This window comes from Aureobasidium pullulans (assembly GCF_000721785.1).
Source record: "Aureobasidium pullulans EXF-150 unplaced genomic scaffold scaffold_15, whole genome shotgun sequence".
NCBI classification, from domain to species: Eukaryota; Fungi; Ascomycota; class Dothideomycetes; order Dothideales; family Saccotheciaceae; genus Aureobasidium; species Aureobasidium pullulans.
The window spans coordinates 412,210-426,462 of record NW_021941035.1 but is presented as its reverse complement, the minus strand read 5'-3'; the positions used below and the strand labels follow the sequence as shown (position 1 = coordinate 426,462).

Here is a 14,253-nt window from a genome sequence, read left to right as displayed (position 1 = left end):
TTTGTTGGGCACCTGGCAGTTTCCACGCTGGCTCACCGCATCAGCCGCAGTGCTGACCCCACCACGGCCAAAGCCGCCGACGCTGTCGTTTTCAAATCTCGCACTGCTCAAGTCGCTCGTCACTTGTCCGCAACGACACGTTCATCACACAACATGTCTTCCCCCAAGTACTCCGTCCGCTCTGTCGGCGCTCCCCACACCCTTGAGCACCGCATCTTCATCGAGAAGGATGGCCAGCCCGTCTCCCCCTTCCACGACATCCCCCTCTATGCCAACGAGCAGCAGACCATTCTGAACATGGTCGTTGAGATTCCTCGCTGGACCAACGCCAAGCAGGAGGTATGCTGCAGCCGCTCCCAATGCCTTGAATTGCCACCCTGACACGCCTGCAGATCTCCAAGGATGAGACCCTCAACCCCATCAAGCAGGACACCAAGAAGGGCAAGCTGCGTTTCGTCCGCAACTGCTTCCCCCACAAGGGTTACCTCTGGAACTACGGTGCCTTCCCCCAGGTATGTCTTGTTTGGAGGTTCAATTGACCCATTGGAGCTCGACTGACGGCCTCTTTAGACCTGGGAGGACCCCAACGTCACCCATCCCGAGACCAAGGCTCAGGGTGACAACGACCCGCTCGACGTCTGCGAGATTGGTGAGCTCGTCGCCAAGCCCGGTGAGGTCAAGCAGGTCAAGGTCCTCGGTGTCATGGCTCTGCTCGACGAGGGCGAGACTGACTGGAAGATCATCGTCATCGATGTCAACGACCCTCTCGCCCCCAAGCTCAACGACATTGAGGATGTCGAGAGACACCTGCCTGGCCTTCTCCGCGCCACCAATGAGTGGTTCCGCATCTACAAAATCCCCGATGGCAAGCCCGAGAACCAGTTCGCCTTCAGCGGCGAGTGCAAGAACAAGAAGTACGCCATGGACGTCGTCAGAGAGTGTGCCGAGGCCTGGGAGAAGCTCATCACTGGCAAGACCAACAAGGGTGACATTGACCTGTGAGTTTTGATGCACAGAAGCCGCAGTAACGAGAGACTGATGAAATGAACAGCACCAACACCACCGTGTCGCACTCCAACGACCGCACCGACCCCAGCAAGCTCAACATCCCTGAGGCCGACAACAAGGCTCCTGCCCCCATTGACCCTAGCATTGACAAGTGGTTCTTCATTTCCGGTGCTGCCGTCTAAATGGATGGACATTACAAAATGGGTTAGATATACACATCTACATGCAACGAAAAAGGAATTGCACATATTTTGGTTGAGTGTTGTGTTGAATGTCGTCTGTGCATGTCGCAGCTTGGTAGCAAATGCAAGCATATAGACATGATTCGAGCTTTGTGAATGTACAGGGTCGAATCGAAAGCCCAGTGACCAGCATGTAGCCGTGATAACCATAAAACGCCTCGCTCCTCCCAATGCAAAGTGAAATTGAACAAGACGAAGGGAATCTAACCAGCAAGCTCTTCTTTTCTGCCGAGCATGCGCGAGTGTCTGTCCACTTCGGTCATGATGTCCTTGATCTTCAAGGTGTCCAAATCGAGGTTCATTTCTTTGCCATCCTCTGTGACATTGTGTAAGCAGATGGCGCATGACCAAGGAGTGTTCTCGGGCATTACTGAATTTGAGAGCAAGCAGACCGGGCTTGTAGGCGTCGGCTCTGGACAGTTGCTTGACATCGATCTTCATTGTGCTGCGGGCGTTTGGCGGGAGAAGGGCGAGGAAGTTGCGGGCCGTCTTGCCAGACTTGGGGTTGAAGGGAGAGAAAGCGGTCGAAACCGAGGTCAGGAAGCGAGTGATCATTCTGGCGGCACGGCGAGGTGGTAGCGTCTCTGAGGGGGTGGGTAGATGGCGGATAGTCGACCTTGTCGCAAAGCAACAAAAAAGGCGTCGCGGTATGAGGCTCTGAGGCATGTCGGAGAGCGGCAACAGCCGGTCGAGCAGGAGTGTGGGGAAGTGGCATGTTTAGCCAGCGGCATAACTGGCAAGACCGGCGCCGTGGGCAGGTCATGGACTCTTTTGGCGCGAGCAATGAAGAACCAAAGTGTGCTTGACGCCTTGTCCCAGCTGTCGGACTCGATCAAGCTCACCTTCCAGCTCATCAGTCGCCTCTCCAAGCTCTCGTTCCAGCCCGGCTCCACGCCGCTCCAAGGAGACGGTGACGTCCGTATCGAGCTCTCGCACGACATTCGCGACGCTCTCAAACACCACGACGATACCTTGGACTCTCTTCGCCAGGAAATCGAAGACGTTGTCGAGTTCGGCACCCACTCTCAACGTCGCCGTGACAGTCTTAAGGATAGAGAAAGAGCTCGCATTGCTGCCCAGCTCGCTCGCTTGGATGAGGATTTGAAGCAGTACGTCCACAATGACCCATCTCTACACGACTATTTTACTGACAAGCCATACAGCGCTCGAAGTCAGTTCCGCGCCGCTCAGCTCTCATCAAAACGTGCTTCCGAGGCTGCAAAACAAAAAGAGCGAGAGATCCTCTTTGCATCTCTCCAACAACCCACCGAGACCGACTCTACTTCGTCCACTCCCGACCCCCTCGCTGCCCGTCGCCCTCAGCCTAAGCAACTGACCCAAGACGAGCTGCTCATCAACGCTTCAACCGACGTGACCTCAGCTCTTCGTCGCACACATAACCTGCTTACCTCTGAGCTTTCACGCTCACGTTTCGCTCAGGAGACTCTCGATCAGTCCACAGCAGCTCTCGCTGACCTAGGTGAGCGTTACACCGATCTTGATTCTCTCCTCAGTAATAGTAAAAATCTACTTGGAACCCTTGTGAGAAGTCAAAAGAGCGATACTTGGTATCTTGAGACCGCCTTCTACATTCTCGTCACCACCATCTGTTGGCTGGTCTTCAGAAGACTAATATACGGTCCTGCCTGGTGGTTTCTTTGGCTGCCATTCAAGTTCCTACTACTCAAGCCATTCTATCTTCTTCTTGCCGTTTTTGGCATCACGGGTGGCTCTTCGGCTGCCGTTACCGCTGTCTCGTCATTATCATCGACCATCTCCACACAACCAACTATACGTCTTCAACCTAGCGCCTCAGGTGATCGACCTACTTTCCGCAGAGGTATGGATCAACGCCCGGCAAACGCCGTACCAGTCGGCGGAGGTGGTGCGAAGGCTGGAAAGGATGGTCAACCTCAAGATCCTAGTCCCGCAGGCAGCATGTCGCAAAGCCTTGGACAAATGGCAGAAGCCAGTCGTGAGCAAACACAGCCGCAAGGGGAGGAATCAAACGAGGCGAAAGGGCACAAGGAGCCCCAAAGAAGAGGAGACGGCACAATCTTGCAAGAACGAGGTGACATCCCTCGTAACCCCAAGAAGAAAATGTGGGAAGAGGATGTTGAAGCACCGAAACATCAGATGAGAAAGAGAGATGAGCTGTAGCAGCCTTGCTTGTGTTGGGTGCTAAATTACGCAGTAGATTAATGACTAAACTTTACCTATTCTTCTCGCGGGTCAACATATTTGCTCATTGGTCCTTGTTATAGTAGGTCCAGCTGTAGATATCATCGTGCTTTAGATATCTTGGGCACAAGCAAACCACATGTCTATTTTCGTATTCACTTGAAAAAGACGATATGGCTAGGGTCTGTCTATCTCACCCCCTCCTTCGAGATCCCCACAAGCAGCACAGTGTCAAAAAGAGCCTATCAAGATGTACAAACATTTTGAGTGTCAGTCAATTGTCCATCTAGATAGCCGCAATTCGAGCCTCTCATTGGACATTTCAGCCACTGCTAAAATCATTGTGCGTTTTCACAACCATCTTGTAAGGATGTCTTGATCCAGCAGTGCTCAACAGATGCGAGTGCGTCCATCGCAAGGCCCGGCTCTTTGGAGAGATTGTCCTGTGACAGAAGTGCCTTCTTCCACTCGATTTGAAGTCCCATACTGTCCAGCCACTTTGTAGCGACAGAGAAAGATCCAACTTTGGACGAGAGTCTGATTCTTGTGACAGGAATGCCGGCGAGGCGTGCTGTCGTTTTTCTTCCAATATCTCAGCGATAACTATTTCGACATATACCGGCGAGCCCGAAAGTTGCATTGCCCACTCCCGTCTCGCACGGGGACTTTGTGAAATGCCAGAGAACGATCGAGGATCCGTCTGATGTATCTTAGGATACTCACGCCTTTGTTGCTGTCCAGAACGGACCTCACTGCGTCGTCGTCCAGCAGTGTTTGAGTTATCGGGGGTGTAATGACAGTAATCAGAGAGTCTACAAAGACCCAAGGAAACATCTCGAGATTGATATATTTGGGTACGCGTTGAAGTTGGAAAGATTCGCCATCGAGAAAGACAGCTGTGGTATCGATGAATCTGGACTCGACGTTTAACACTTCTACCACGACGACTGCTCTGATACTGGGAAGCGGTCGCAGAGGCTAGATGTTCCCTGCAAGATGGTGAATCACAAATCTGTAAACGCCTCATGATTCTCGATTTGAGGGCGAGTCTGTGATCCAATGGGGTTGCCTTTCGATAATCTCATCCCAGTTGAGTGTACCAGCCAGATAGAACGTCGTTATCGAGTCGAGCCTGAAGCATCCATTACACAAGAGGCTGTGCAGTGTTCTGCCATCTTGCGCCATTTTAGCGTTGGTTGTGCGTGCGAAAGATACTTAAGCTGGCAGAGAGCTGCAGATGGAAATGTTGGAAAACTGCAATTGAATCTGGATAAATCATGTCAGCTCCCTCAAGGCTTTGTGCTCCACTTGTGATTCTTTGTCGAGAACGCATGCTTCTACGGCAAGAGAACATATTCGACTTCAGGCTTTTCGAATATCTGATAATTAGCGACATGGTGAACGATAGATACCAGACTCAAAGCCATGGAGCGAACGGGTGAGTTCTTCGCGGAGCTACACATCAATTACAAGTGGACGCTTTCTCCATCGATCACCACAAGTTCATTCGAAGGAACAACATGTTTTGCAGCCTCCATCTCTTTCTCTAGGAACATCTGATCGTACCTGCCTCGTTCCAATCGTCGGTCATTTTCGTTGGAAAAGGAGTGATGTTTGGCCGTCCCATGCACCAGGTTTGGTCGCAGTGTGATGGATCTCTGCGGCTCTCCCCAGACGGAGCGAGTCGTGAACAAGCTAAACAGCCTGACCGGACCCTGGATGCTGACATGTGACAGGATCTTCTGGCTTTGCTTTTGGCTCCACGCGTGGGTGGCTTCGCCTCGGAATTCACGGCTTCTACTCGAGTACTCCATTGATACAGTACACTACGCAGTAACGCAGGGCTTAAAGATCAGGAGCATCAGTGACGAAGCGTTTGACGAAGCAACGAAACACTATTGAGGCTATACGCACGCCAAGGGGGGGAGTGACATTCCTCGACGTTGCTTCTGACAGAGCCAGGGTTCAAGATGTGAGATGCTATTACACACGGTTTGCAGATTCGAGACGCATGAAGCGTGTCGGAGCAAAACGGCGCAAAATCCAGGAAGGCTCTCATTGGCTCCAAAACTGCTTATCTCTCGAACCTTAAGTTGCTATCTCTGGGCCTGAACGACAACTGCACGCTATGCCTGGTGCGGTTTCTGTATGGTAATCTGTTACCTAAAAATCATCTTCGTCCTCCGCGTTTAGGAAAGGATTCAGCGCTGCGGTTGTCTCAACCTTTCATCCGGGCATTGGCATATCAAATGACTATCGCCGCTCTCGACCATCTTATTTTGCTTGCAATGCTCTGTGGTTCGCCCGATTCCGCTGCTTGATTGATTGTTCAAACCATTCTCTGGTCTCCCAACACCCTTTCCTGAGCTGCTTGAATCATTCAGCTACATAGGCCTATCTTGCGATAAGCCCTTTACTATAATAGCTATTATCGAACTTGTGCCCCGCGGCCTCTTGCGCATTATCTATCAGTTCCCGCTGCCAATTGATTGCCCGAGGTCGGGACTTCAGGTTCAACAAACAAGTACGATAGTGATCCATCATGGCCGCCGCCGTAGCTATACAACCGCTGGCCCCTCGCTCTGGACCAATGGCTTTCAACCAACAACAACCAAGGACTAGTAAGGCCGTCTTTTTACATGGCCCTGTGCTATTCGCTAAACGATTGTCCCTTCATAGTTACCAGCTCACGTGGTCGCAGAGAAAGACCTTGTATGTATTTTATCTATACCATTGCATGCCAAGCTTTGATGCTGACCAACTGCCAGGTGACGGTTGTCGCAGACGTAAGAGCAAGTGTGTACTACAAGACTCATTACCTTGCGTTCTCTGTGAGTTCCATAAGCAAGACTGCACCTTTGTCGAGGCTGCCCAGCCACGCAAGCGGAAGGTAGACGACTCTGCTGGATTGAAGGATACGCCAAACGCCAAACGGTGAGTCTCGTGTGTTCATCCGAGATATTGTTCCTCTAGCTAATTCAAGGCAGTCCAAAGGATTCAAAGAGCCCTGGCCAAACACCCCCACCGCAACAACATACTATCGCACCTGTAATTCACGTGGAGAAGCCACAGCATGCCCCTCAGCCCGTACGCGGCGTGGTTCTGGGAGACACTCTAAGTTTACAACGAGAACAGCATTGCAGACTTATCGGACGTACTTCGGCCTTGGACATCTCCCTTCTTGGATTCTCGGACTTTGGTAGCCGCCACGAGACTAACACTGGATTTGGCAAGATTAGGAGGGTAGCAACCAGTGATTTCTTCAGCATGCATACCGATGCCGCCTTTTCGACATATGAAGATGAGCTACAGACACTGGTTGCCGTCGAGCAGACCGTGGCACCTTATGGCCCTGCCCTTATCGACCTGTACTTCCGCAACGTACATCCCAGCTTCCCGATCTTGCAGAAACATACGTTCATGGACCGACATCGTAACGGGGATCGTCAATTTCACTCGGGCTTGTTAGCTGGCATGTACTTGCTTGCTCTTCGCTGGTGGAACCGAGACCCCGTACTCTCTCAGCATCCCAAACCATCGGTATACAGACTCGAAGAGCTCGCTGCACGATCACTGAGTATGGCAATGCAACATCCCAAACTATCCGCTCTCCAGGCTGGCTTGCTGTTGCTGCAAAGACGGCAAGCGACCGACTGGGGCCTCACTGTACAGCTGGTTGCTTTGGGACAAGACCTCGGTCTGCATATCGACTGCACAAACTGGGACATACCAATTTGGGAGCGTCGCTTGCGCAAGAGATTGGCTTGGGCACTTTATATGCAGGACAAGTGGACTGCCCTGGTGCACGGACGACCATCTCATATCCAGGCCTCAGACTGGGCGGTTTCGGCTCTATCTCTGGATGACTTCAACGAGGAATTCGAAAACGCTGACCAGCAAATGATCGCAGACGACGAGAATGAGGAGGAAGAAAAGAGCAGGGTCATATTTATTCAGATGATCGAATTGACGAGTATCATGGCGGAAGTGATTGATGTTTTCTACACACAAAGAGCGAATGCCGAGTTTGAAAGAGGCGGGCGAAACGCAACACGGTTAATCCTGGAGCGAGCGAAGCCAGTTCAACTCAAGCTGAAGGAGTGGTTCTCAAAATTGCCATCGGTTGCTAGAATGGATGCATATACACCGGGAAAGCTATCATCAAATGGTAAGAGACGAGACGCCTGAATAGACTTCCAGAAGGTTTGCTCACATTTCCAACAGGCTACCTGCATCTTGCATACTTTGCGACCGAGATTTCGATTCACCGACGCATTGTGCAGTCGCTGCAGCCTTCGACGACAGACCCATATGTTCTGTATATATGCCGGTCGGCGGCAAAGACAAGGTTGATCTCGGCGATGGACTTTGTCAACCGTCTCAAGCCCGAGCACCTCGACTCATTTTGGTACTTTGCATCAGCAACGAATTTTGCTTTGATCAATACCTTCGGCAATTTGCTTCGAGCAACAGCGCCAGGAGAGGAGGAGGCAGGGTTCTACTCGTGTCGTCTAAAGGAGTATAGATGGGCGTTGGGTGCCAGCTGCCGGAGAGCGGAGTGGCTCGAAGGGGCTGTCCGAATGCTGGATGCAACAGACAATCTAGTCGATGGCCTTGGTGACAGACAACGAAACACTCAGCAGCATACGATCAACGAGGAAATGGACGAGGACGAGGACGAGGGAGATTACTGAAGCAGGACTTGACCGACTGGATTTTGACGACTTTGATTGCATTACTTACGATACCCATTTGATGATTGGCAGAGATTAGAAGGGAAGCATATAGAAGAAGAGCCAAGGCATAGAGCATTAGGACGATAATGAAGACCATGTTTAACGTCACGTCAGAGAAGGGAAGGTGCAAGGCGAAAAAGACCGTGATGGGCAATCTCGGGGCCAGTCTCGAAAAGGATGAGAGTGGCTTGGCATCGCGTCCCGTAAACGCGTCATGTCAGTCGCGGTACTCCGTACATCGAGTTCGTGGAAACAGACGCCGGGCACTGATTGATCAATGTTGCGCCAACGGGGTGAGAATGCCGGCTCTTAGTAGAACTACGGCTTCACTGCTTCGTACTGTCGCCGGGAAACCACACGCCACGACCGAAGATCATGAACACGATGGAAAGGCGCCTGCCACGACCAAACCCCATCTGGACCATGGGAAGCATGCCCTGGACTCGAGCGACGACGATGACGACAACGACACCTCCGCCCTCGGGGGCCGTGTCGAGAAGAAAGCAACCATCCGTGTGCCGAAACGATTGAACACAACAACAAACAACCCGCGTCCCCCGGCGAAAAGAGAAGCAGAGTCGGAAGATGAATTGAGCAGAGGGCCATTTTCACAATCCTCTCAACCCAGAAAACCCATCAAGACTTTCAGCAAGAAGTATGGTTCGCAGAACAAAGTAGCTCTCCAAGTAGAGAACAAGCGTGAGGCATTCAATCCCCGTCAATCCTGCTTCGTTCTTTTCTGATTCCCACTAGCTGCTTCCTTCCAGGTGCGAGATAGTCTGCCGACGCAGACCAAACCACCTGAAGCGCCAAAGAGAGGTTTTCGCCCAGCAAGAGCACCCGAGCCATCGTCTTCGCAACCAGAAGCTCCGCCACCCGTATCTGCTCCCATTTTCCGCCATCCTGCGCCCATCTCCAACTTTACCACCGACAGCACCGATCCTTCTGCCCAGTCACAGCCCATAACCCTCGATTCATCACAACTCTCACCGCCGCCTTCCTCACCGTTCACTAGTTTGCCCGATGCAGATCCTGAACAGATCCCCGATGATCCTGCACCCGACCCGAACCCGCCTTGTCCTATCTGCGGAGAGAAGATTGAAAAGGACTTTTGGGATAAGTTTCAAGATGACATCTGCCATAGACGTATGAATCTACGCCTCCAGGAGAAGTTCTGTCAAGCACACAAAGCCCGCAATGCCGACGACGTTTGGAACGACAGAGGCTACCCCAAGATTGACTGGTCCGCACTACAAGATCGACTCAAGGCACATCGCCATCATATACGCGCCATTCTGGATAACGACAAGGCGAGAGAGAGTCCTTATTACAAACAGCATGCAAAGATGATCAAGTCAGCAAAAGGCCATACTGCCACAGCGGCCGGCGGCCGTTTTACTGGCTTACGCGCTGGGTACTACGGATCAAAAGGCGAGAAGATCATGTATGTTTTGTTTCCATCTGACATTTCCTTCCTACGAGACTAACCCCAACCAAGTGCTGAAAACATCGTCCGTACATTCTCAGACAAATTACGCGAGCTTTCCGAGACCGATCCAATCATAGCTTCTGGTGGTGCATCCGGAGGCATGTCGGGCTTCGTGCACGCCATCCTGGTGCCTGAAATGGTTGTCGAACTGATCATGGAGGACATGAATTGTGAGAGAGATAAAGCTAGACTCGTTCTATCAGAGAGTGTGGACATGGGCGAAATCTTCAATGAGGAAGAGGATGAGAAGGCACGGCGGGTCGAAGTCGATCTACTAGATACCAGCATCCTGGACGACGACAACGACGACAACAGTCACCAAAGCATCTTGACAGAGAAACCCCGCAAGAAATTCCGATTAGCTTAAGGGGGTGAGACTTGCTGGAACTCGCCGCGCGCTCAAGCATCATCTGGTTACTGCGAGTCACATCGTCCTTTCTTTCTCCTTTTTTTCTTTGTGGCATAATACGGCATGACTTTACGACGAACAGCTCCTTCCTGGGACGGGATATGCATAGCGGTGACTTTGATGTACATACATAGCATTTGAAGAGCAGACACATGAACATATGCTTCTCACATCTCGTTTGCTTCCGCTTCGTTGAGATTGGTTAATTTTGATGATGAGAATAACATGTCACATGCTTTTGACAGGCATATCTTCCTGGCTCAGGCTGGTGGAATTAACGTGTGTTTCGACAGGCGACATGATCATTTTGTGGGGCTACGAAAGCACTACAGTAGGGCAGAAACATCTAGTTGTCCAGCTTGAGCTTCTCGAACTGAGCGATACTCTCCTCGTAGTTCTTTTGCTCAGCCATCAAGTCCTGCAACTTGGTCTTCTCGGCCTCGAGGACAGAGTGTGACACCTTCTCGGCGAAGCCCTCGGCGTCGAGGATCTTACGCTGCTTGGTGGCGCCATCGGCGGCCTTGCGAAGCTTCTGCTGGGCGCGGGTGATCTCGGCATCGATATCAACACGGCCAGCGACTTCAAGGAAGACAGCGGCGGACGAGGACACGGCGAAGACGGCACAACCGGTGGGGGTGGCGTCGTTGGGGCCGTTGATGGCGAGGTTGGTGAGGGCCTTGCCGGAGAGAGACTTGATTGATGCCTGCTCGTCGGCGGCGGTCTTGTAGGTCTTCTCATCGTAGCACTGGACAAAGGCTGCGAGGTGGTCAGTAATTGATATAAATGTCTTGTGCTGTTGCGACTTACCCTTGGCGTCCTCCTTGATCAAGTACTCGGACATCAAACTTCTGACACCCTTGGAGCATCCAAGGAGCAGCTCGTAGGCAGCCTCGCTCTCAAAGTCCTCAAGTGCAGCATCATACTCGGGGTATGCGGCAACAACGATACTCTTGGTCTTGTCTTCGGGACGACGAGGCAGACGCTGCCACAGCTCCTCGGTCAAGAAAGGCATGAAGGGATGGATCAGACACAAGGCACCCTCAAGGACGGTGTAGAGGGTGTCAACGGCACTGCGCTTCTCCTCTTCAGTACCGTCGCGGATGATGGCCTTGCTGTTCTCAATGTAGACATCGCACAGGTTCTCGTACCAGTACTGGTAGGCGAGCGAGGTCGAACGCGAGAACTCACGAGCGGCAAGAGCGTCGTTGATCTCCTTGGCGGCAATGGTGAACTTGTGCAGAATCCAGCGCTCGGGCAATGACTCTTTGCCGGTCTTACCGCCCTTGGCTTGAGGAACAAAGCCCTCGGGCAGGTTGCCGAGAACGTACTTGGTGGCCTGGTAGATCTTGTTACAGAAGCGACGGTAACCGGCCATGACCTTGACGTCAAAGGCAATATCACCACCACCAGTGGTGTACTGGATGAGTGAGAAACGGAGAGCGTCAGCACCGCACTCGGGGATGCCCTGAGGGAACGAGTCCTTCTGGTACTTGGTGGCGTTCTTGACCTCCTTGGGATCAAGGTTGCCTTCAAGCAGCTTATCGTGGAGCTCTTGGAGGGTGATGCCCTCCATGATGTCGACAGGGTCAATGACGTTTCCAAGAGACTTGGACATCTTTCTGCCGTCAGAGTCACGAATGAGAGAGTGGCAGTAGACCTCAGTGAAGGGGACCTTGCCGGTAAGCTTGAGACCAAACATAATCATTCTGGCAACCCAGAAGAAGAGAATGTCCCATCCGGTTTCCAAGACAGAGGTAGGGTAGAGCTTCTCGAAGTCGGGAGTCTTGTTGGGCCAGCCAAGGGTAGAGAATGGCCAAAGACCGGACGAGAACCAGGTGTCCAGACAGTCAGGATCACGGACAAGTTCGAACTTCTTACCAGGGAACTTCTTCTCGGCCTTCTGCTTGGCCTCCTCCTCGGTTCTGCCAGCAACCCAGAATTCGTCCTGCTTCTCATCGCTGTTCTCGCCTTCAAGCTTGACAAAGTAGGCAGGAACCTGATGGCCCCACCACAGCTGACGTGACAAACACCAGTCGTTGATGTTGCGCATCCAATGATAGTAGTTACGCTCGGCACCTTCAGGCTTGATCTTGATGTCACCGTTCTGAACCGCATCGATACTAGCGTCTGCAAGCTCACGCATGCGCATCCACCACTGAGGCTTCATCAAGGGTTCGATGACGTCCTTTGACTTCGAGCACAGGGGGACCTTCATGGGGTTGTCCTCCTTCTTGACGAACAGACCAAGCTTGGTGAGCTCCTCAACAACAGTGTATCGAGTATCGAAGCGCTTCTGTCCCTCGAACTGTCCAGCGTTGCTGTTCAAGGTACCGTTGTCGTTCAGAATATTGATGAATGGAAGCTTGTGCTTGGTACCGAGGTTGAAATCGTTAGGGTCGTGAGCAGGAGTGATCTTGACGGCACCAGTACCAAACTCCGGGTCAACGTAGTCGTCGGCGAAGATCGGGAGGAGGCGGTCAACGAAGGGGTGTTTTGCCTTCTTGCCAATTAAGTGCTTGTAGCGTTCGTCTGAGGGATGAACGGCAATACCAGTGTCACCAAGCATGGTCTCAGGACGAGTTGTGGCAACCTCGATCATCTCATCAGAGCCTTCGATGGGGTACTTGAAGTGTGTGATGACACCAAACTCGACCTTGCGTTCGTAACCAGGAACGTCCAGCAGAGTGCGTCCCTCGAGCTCCTTGTTATCAACTTCAAGGTTGGAGAGAGCGGTGTTGAGCTGAGTGCACCAATTGACCAAGCGGTCCGAGCGACGCGATGGAGGTTAGTATGCATGTTGATGTTGGGTGCAAAGAAAACTTACTAGATATAACCCTCCTCATGCATTCGGACGAAGGTTTCGGTGACAGCAGCTGACAGGTTGGCGTCCATGGTGAAGGCCTCACGGGTCCAGTCAAAGGAGCCACCCATTCTCTTGAGTACAGTGTTGATCTTCTTGTGGTACTCTTCCTTCCACTCCCAAACAGTGTCGACGAACTTTTCACGTCCGAGATCGTGTCTGGTCTTCTGCTGCTTGCGCCAAAGCATCTTCTCGACAACGCTCTGGGTCGAGATACCGGCGTGGTCGCATCCGGGCAGGTACAGTGTAGTGTAACCTCTCATTCTGTTCCAGCGGATCAAAGTGTCCTGGAGAGATGTGGCGAGGGCGTGGCCGCAATGCAGAGCACCAGTGACGTTCGGTGGGGGCTCAGAGATAACGAAGTAACCGCGGGGCTTGACGTTTCCATCAGGTCCAAACTCGGGCTCGTGGAAACCCTCCTTCTCCCACCAGTCATACCATGCTGACTCGACGACCGAGGGAATGTAGGCCTTGTGGTACTCGTCGTCCAGAGGCTTGAGGACTGCGCCTTGTCAATACATGGCTTCTGCTTGTTCGACTCGCGGTTCTCGGCTCTTACTCTTCTTCTCTCCCTTGGGCGTCTCTTCGACGTACTTGGGCAGAGCCTCCTCCTTCGCCTTGGGCTTCTTCTCCTTGACCTTGCCTGAAGGAGCAGCAGCAGTGGCTTGCTTGGCTTGCTTCTCAGCAAACTTGCGTGCCTTGTCGGCCTTGGCTCGTTCCTTTGCGACTGCTTTGTGTCAGACCTCTGGTCGTTCTGGTTGTTCTCTTGACATGATTGCGTACGCTCTTTCTCGGTCTTTTGCTTCTTGGGTGCTTCGGCGTCTCCACCGTCGCGGCCGGGGGCATTGTGGCCCTGAGGGTCCTTCTGGGATGACGAGACGAGAGCCTCGGTAGCCTCGGTCGACAATGATGGTGGCTGGCCGCTCACGGGTCCGGTCTTCTCGCCCGCTATCGCCACACGTCAATTATACGCTCTATGTCAGCCGTGGAGAAAAAGAAGCTCACGAATGTTGTGTGATGCTGCGTTGAGAGCCATCTTTGCGAAACCTCTTGTGCGATTTACAAAAACAGGCCGTACGACCGAAGCGCTTCTGTATAGCGCTCTCGAAAGTATCTTGATGGTCTGTTCGAAGCTGCGTACAATCGCGACAAAGTGAATGATACAAAATGCTTGACTCACTGGAGATCATCGCGGAGTTAATCCAAAGCTCGTTTCCTGACTCACGCGAGTGTGCCAAGACAACTTGCGGCGCTGGTGACCCTGTCCGCCCATCTCGACCCCTCCCTACTCTCTTCCTTTTGGACCAAACTTGCCCGTCAGTTGTTGT

The 14,253-nt window shown here is 52.4% G+C and overlaps 7 protein-coding genes across 7 annotated transcripts; 5 read left to right on the top strand and 2 right to left on the bottom strand.

The window, feature by feature from the left end:
- Window positions 1-153: 153 nt before the first annotated feature.
- On the top strand, window positions 154-1,190 carry M438DRAFT_278456 (pyrophosphatase-domain-containing protein; the record flags this gene model as incomplete). The annotated part of the gene is made up of 4 exons (XM_029901006.1): window positions 154-339; window positions 393-512; window positions 571-998; window positions 1,052-1,190. 4 exons carry the CDS (start codon window positions 154-156, stop codon window positions 1,188-1,190), a joined length of 873 nt encoding a protein of 290 aa, XP_029758459.1.
- Window positions 1,191-1,453: 263 nt separating this feature from the next.
- On the bottom strand, window positions 1,454-1,805 carry M438DRAFT_301175 (uncharacterized protein; the record flags this gene model as incomplete). Its single annotated transcript, XM_029902087.1, has 2 exons — window positions 1,454-1,566; window positions 1,622-1,805. The coding sequence occupies 2 exons, from the start codon at window positions 1,803-1,805 to the stop codon at window positions 1,454-1,456; spliced, it is 297 nt and encodes a 98-aa protein (XP_029758458.1).
- A 228-nt stretch (window positions 1,806-2,033) lies between these two features.
- On the top strand, window positions 2,034-3,410 carry M438DRAFT_376283 (uncharacterized protein; the record flags this gene model as incomplete). The annotated part of the gene is made up of 2 exons (XM_029908648.1): window positions 2,034-2,359; window positions 2,414-3,410. 2 exons carry the CDS (start codon window positions 2,034-2,036, stop codon window positions 3,408-3,410), a joined length of 1,323 nt encoding a protein of 440 aa, XP_029758457.1.
- A 2,287-nt stretch (window positions 3,411-5,697) lies between these two features.
- M438DRAFT_347529 (uncharacterized protein) lies at window positions 5,698-8,251 on the top strand. Its single transcript, XM_029905930.1, has 5 exons — window positions 5,698-6,052; window positions 6,111-6,143; window positions 6,200-6,365; window positions 6,419-7,599; window positions 7,656-8,251. The coding sequence occupies exons 1-5, from the start codon at window positions 5,974-5,976 to the stop codon at window positions 8,123-8,125; spliced, it is 1,929 nt and encodes a 642-aa protein (XP_029758456.1). The 5' UTR covers window positions 5,698-5,973; the 3' UTR covers window positions 8,126-8,251.
- Window positions 8,252-8,385: 134 nt separating this feature from the next.
- On the top strand, window positions 8,386-9,112 carry M438DRAFT_59822 (uncharacterized protein). Its single transcript, XM_029910205.1, has one exon. The coding sequence runs from the start codon at window positions 8,467-8,469 to the stop codon at window positions 8,908-8,910; it is 444 nt and encodes a 147-aa protein (XP_029758455.1). The 5' UTR covers window positions 8,386-8,466; the 3' UTR covers window positions 8,911-9,112.
- M438DRAFT_323127 (uncharacterized protein) lies at window positions 9,097-10,023 on the top strand (the record flags this gene model as incomplete). The annotated part of the gene is made up of 2 exons (XM_029902992.1): window positions 9,097-9,611; window positions 9,666-10,023. The coding sequence occupies exons 1-2, from the start codon at window positions 9,316-9,318 to the stop codon at window positions 10,021-10,023; spliced, it is 654 nt and encodes a 217-aa protein (XP_029758454.1). The 5' UTR covers window positions 9,097-9,315.
- Window positions 10,024-10,411: 388 nt separating this feature from the next.
- M438DRAFT_337299 (valyl-tRNA synthetase-like protein) lies at window positions 10,412-13,961 on the bottom strand (the record flags this gene model as incomplete). Its single annotated transcript, XM_029903981.1, has 6 exons — window positions 10,412-10,821; window positions 10,873-12,805; window positions 12,919-13,427; window positions 13,485-13,652; window positions 13,709-13,873; window positions 13,931-13,961. The coding sequence occupies 6 exons, from the start codon at window positions 13,959-13,961 to the stop codon at window positions 10,412-10,414; spliced, it is 3,216 nt and encodes a 1,071-aa protein (XP_029758453.1).
- Between the last annotated feature and the right edge of the window lie 292 nt (window positions 13,962-14,253).

Bases quoted from the DNA above. Each gene is read 5' to 3' on its own strand.
- M438DRAFT_347529 (XM_029905930.1), top strand. From the start codon at position 5,974: ATGGCCGCCGCCGTAGCTATACAACCGCTGGCCCCTCGCTCTGGACCA. The intron at 6,053-6,110 runs GTAAGGCCGTCT...GTCCCTTCATAG, and splicing joins CCAACAACAACCAAGGACTA to TTACCAGCTCACGTGGTCGC. The intron at 6,144-6,199 runs GTATGTATTTTA...ACCAACTGCCAG, and splicing joins TGGTCGCAGAGAAAGACCTT to GTGACGGTTGTCGCAGACGT.
- M438DRAFT_59822 (XM_029910205.1), top strand. From the start codon at position 8,467: ATGCCGGCTCTTAGTAGAACTACGGCTTCACTGCTTCGTACTGTCGCC.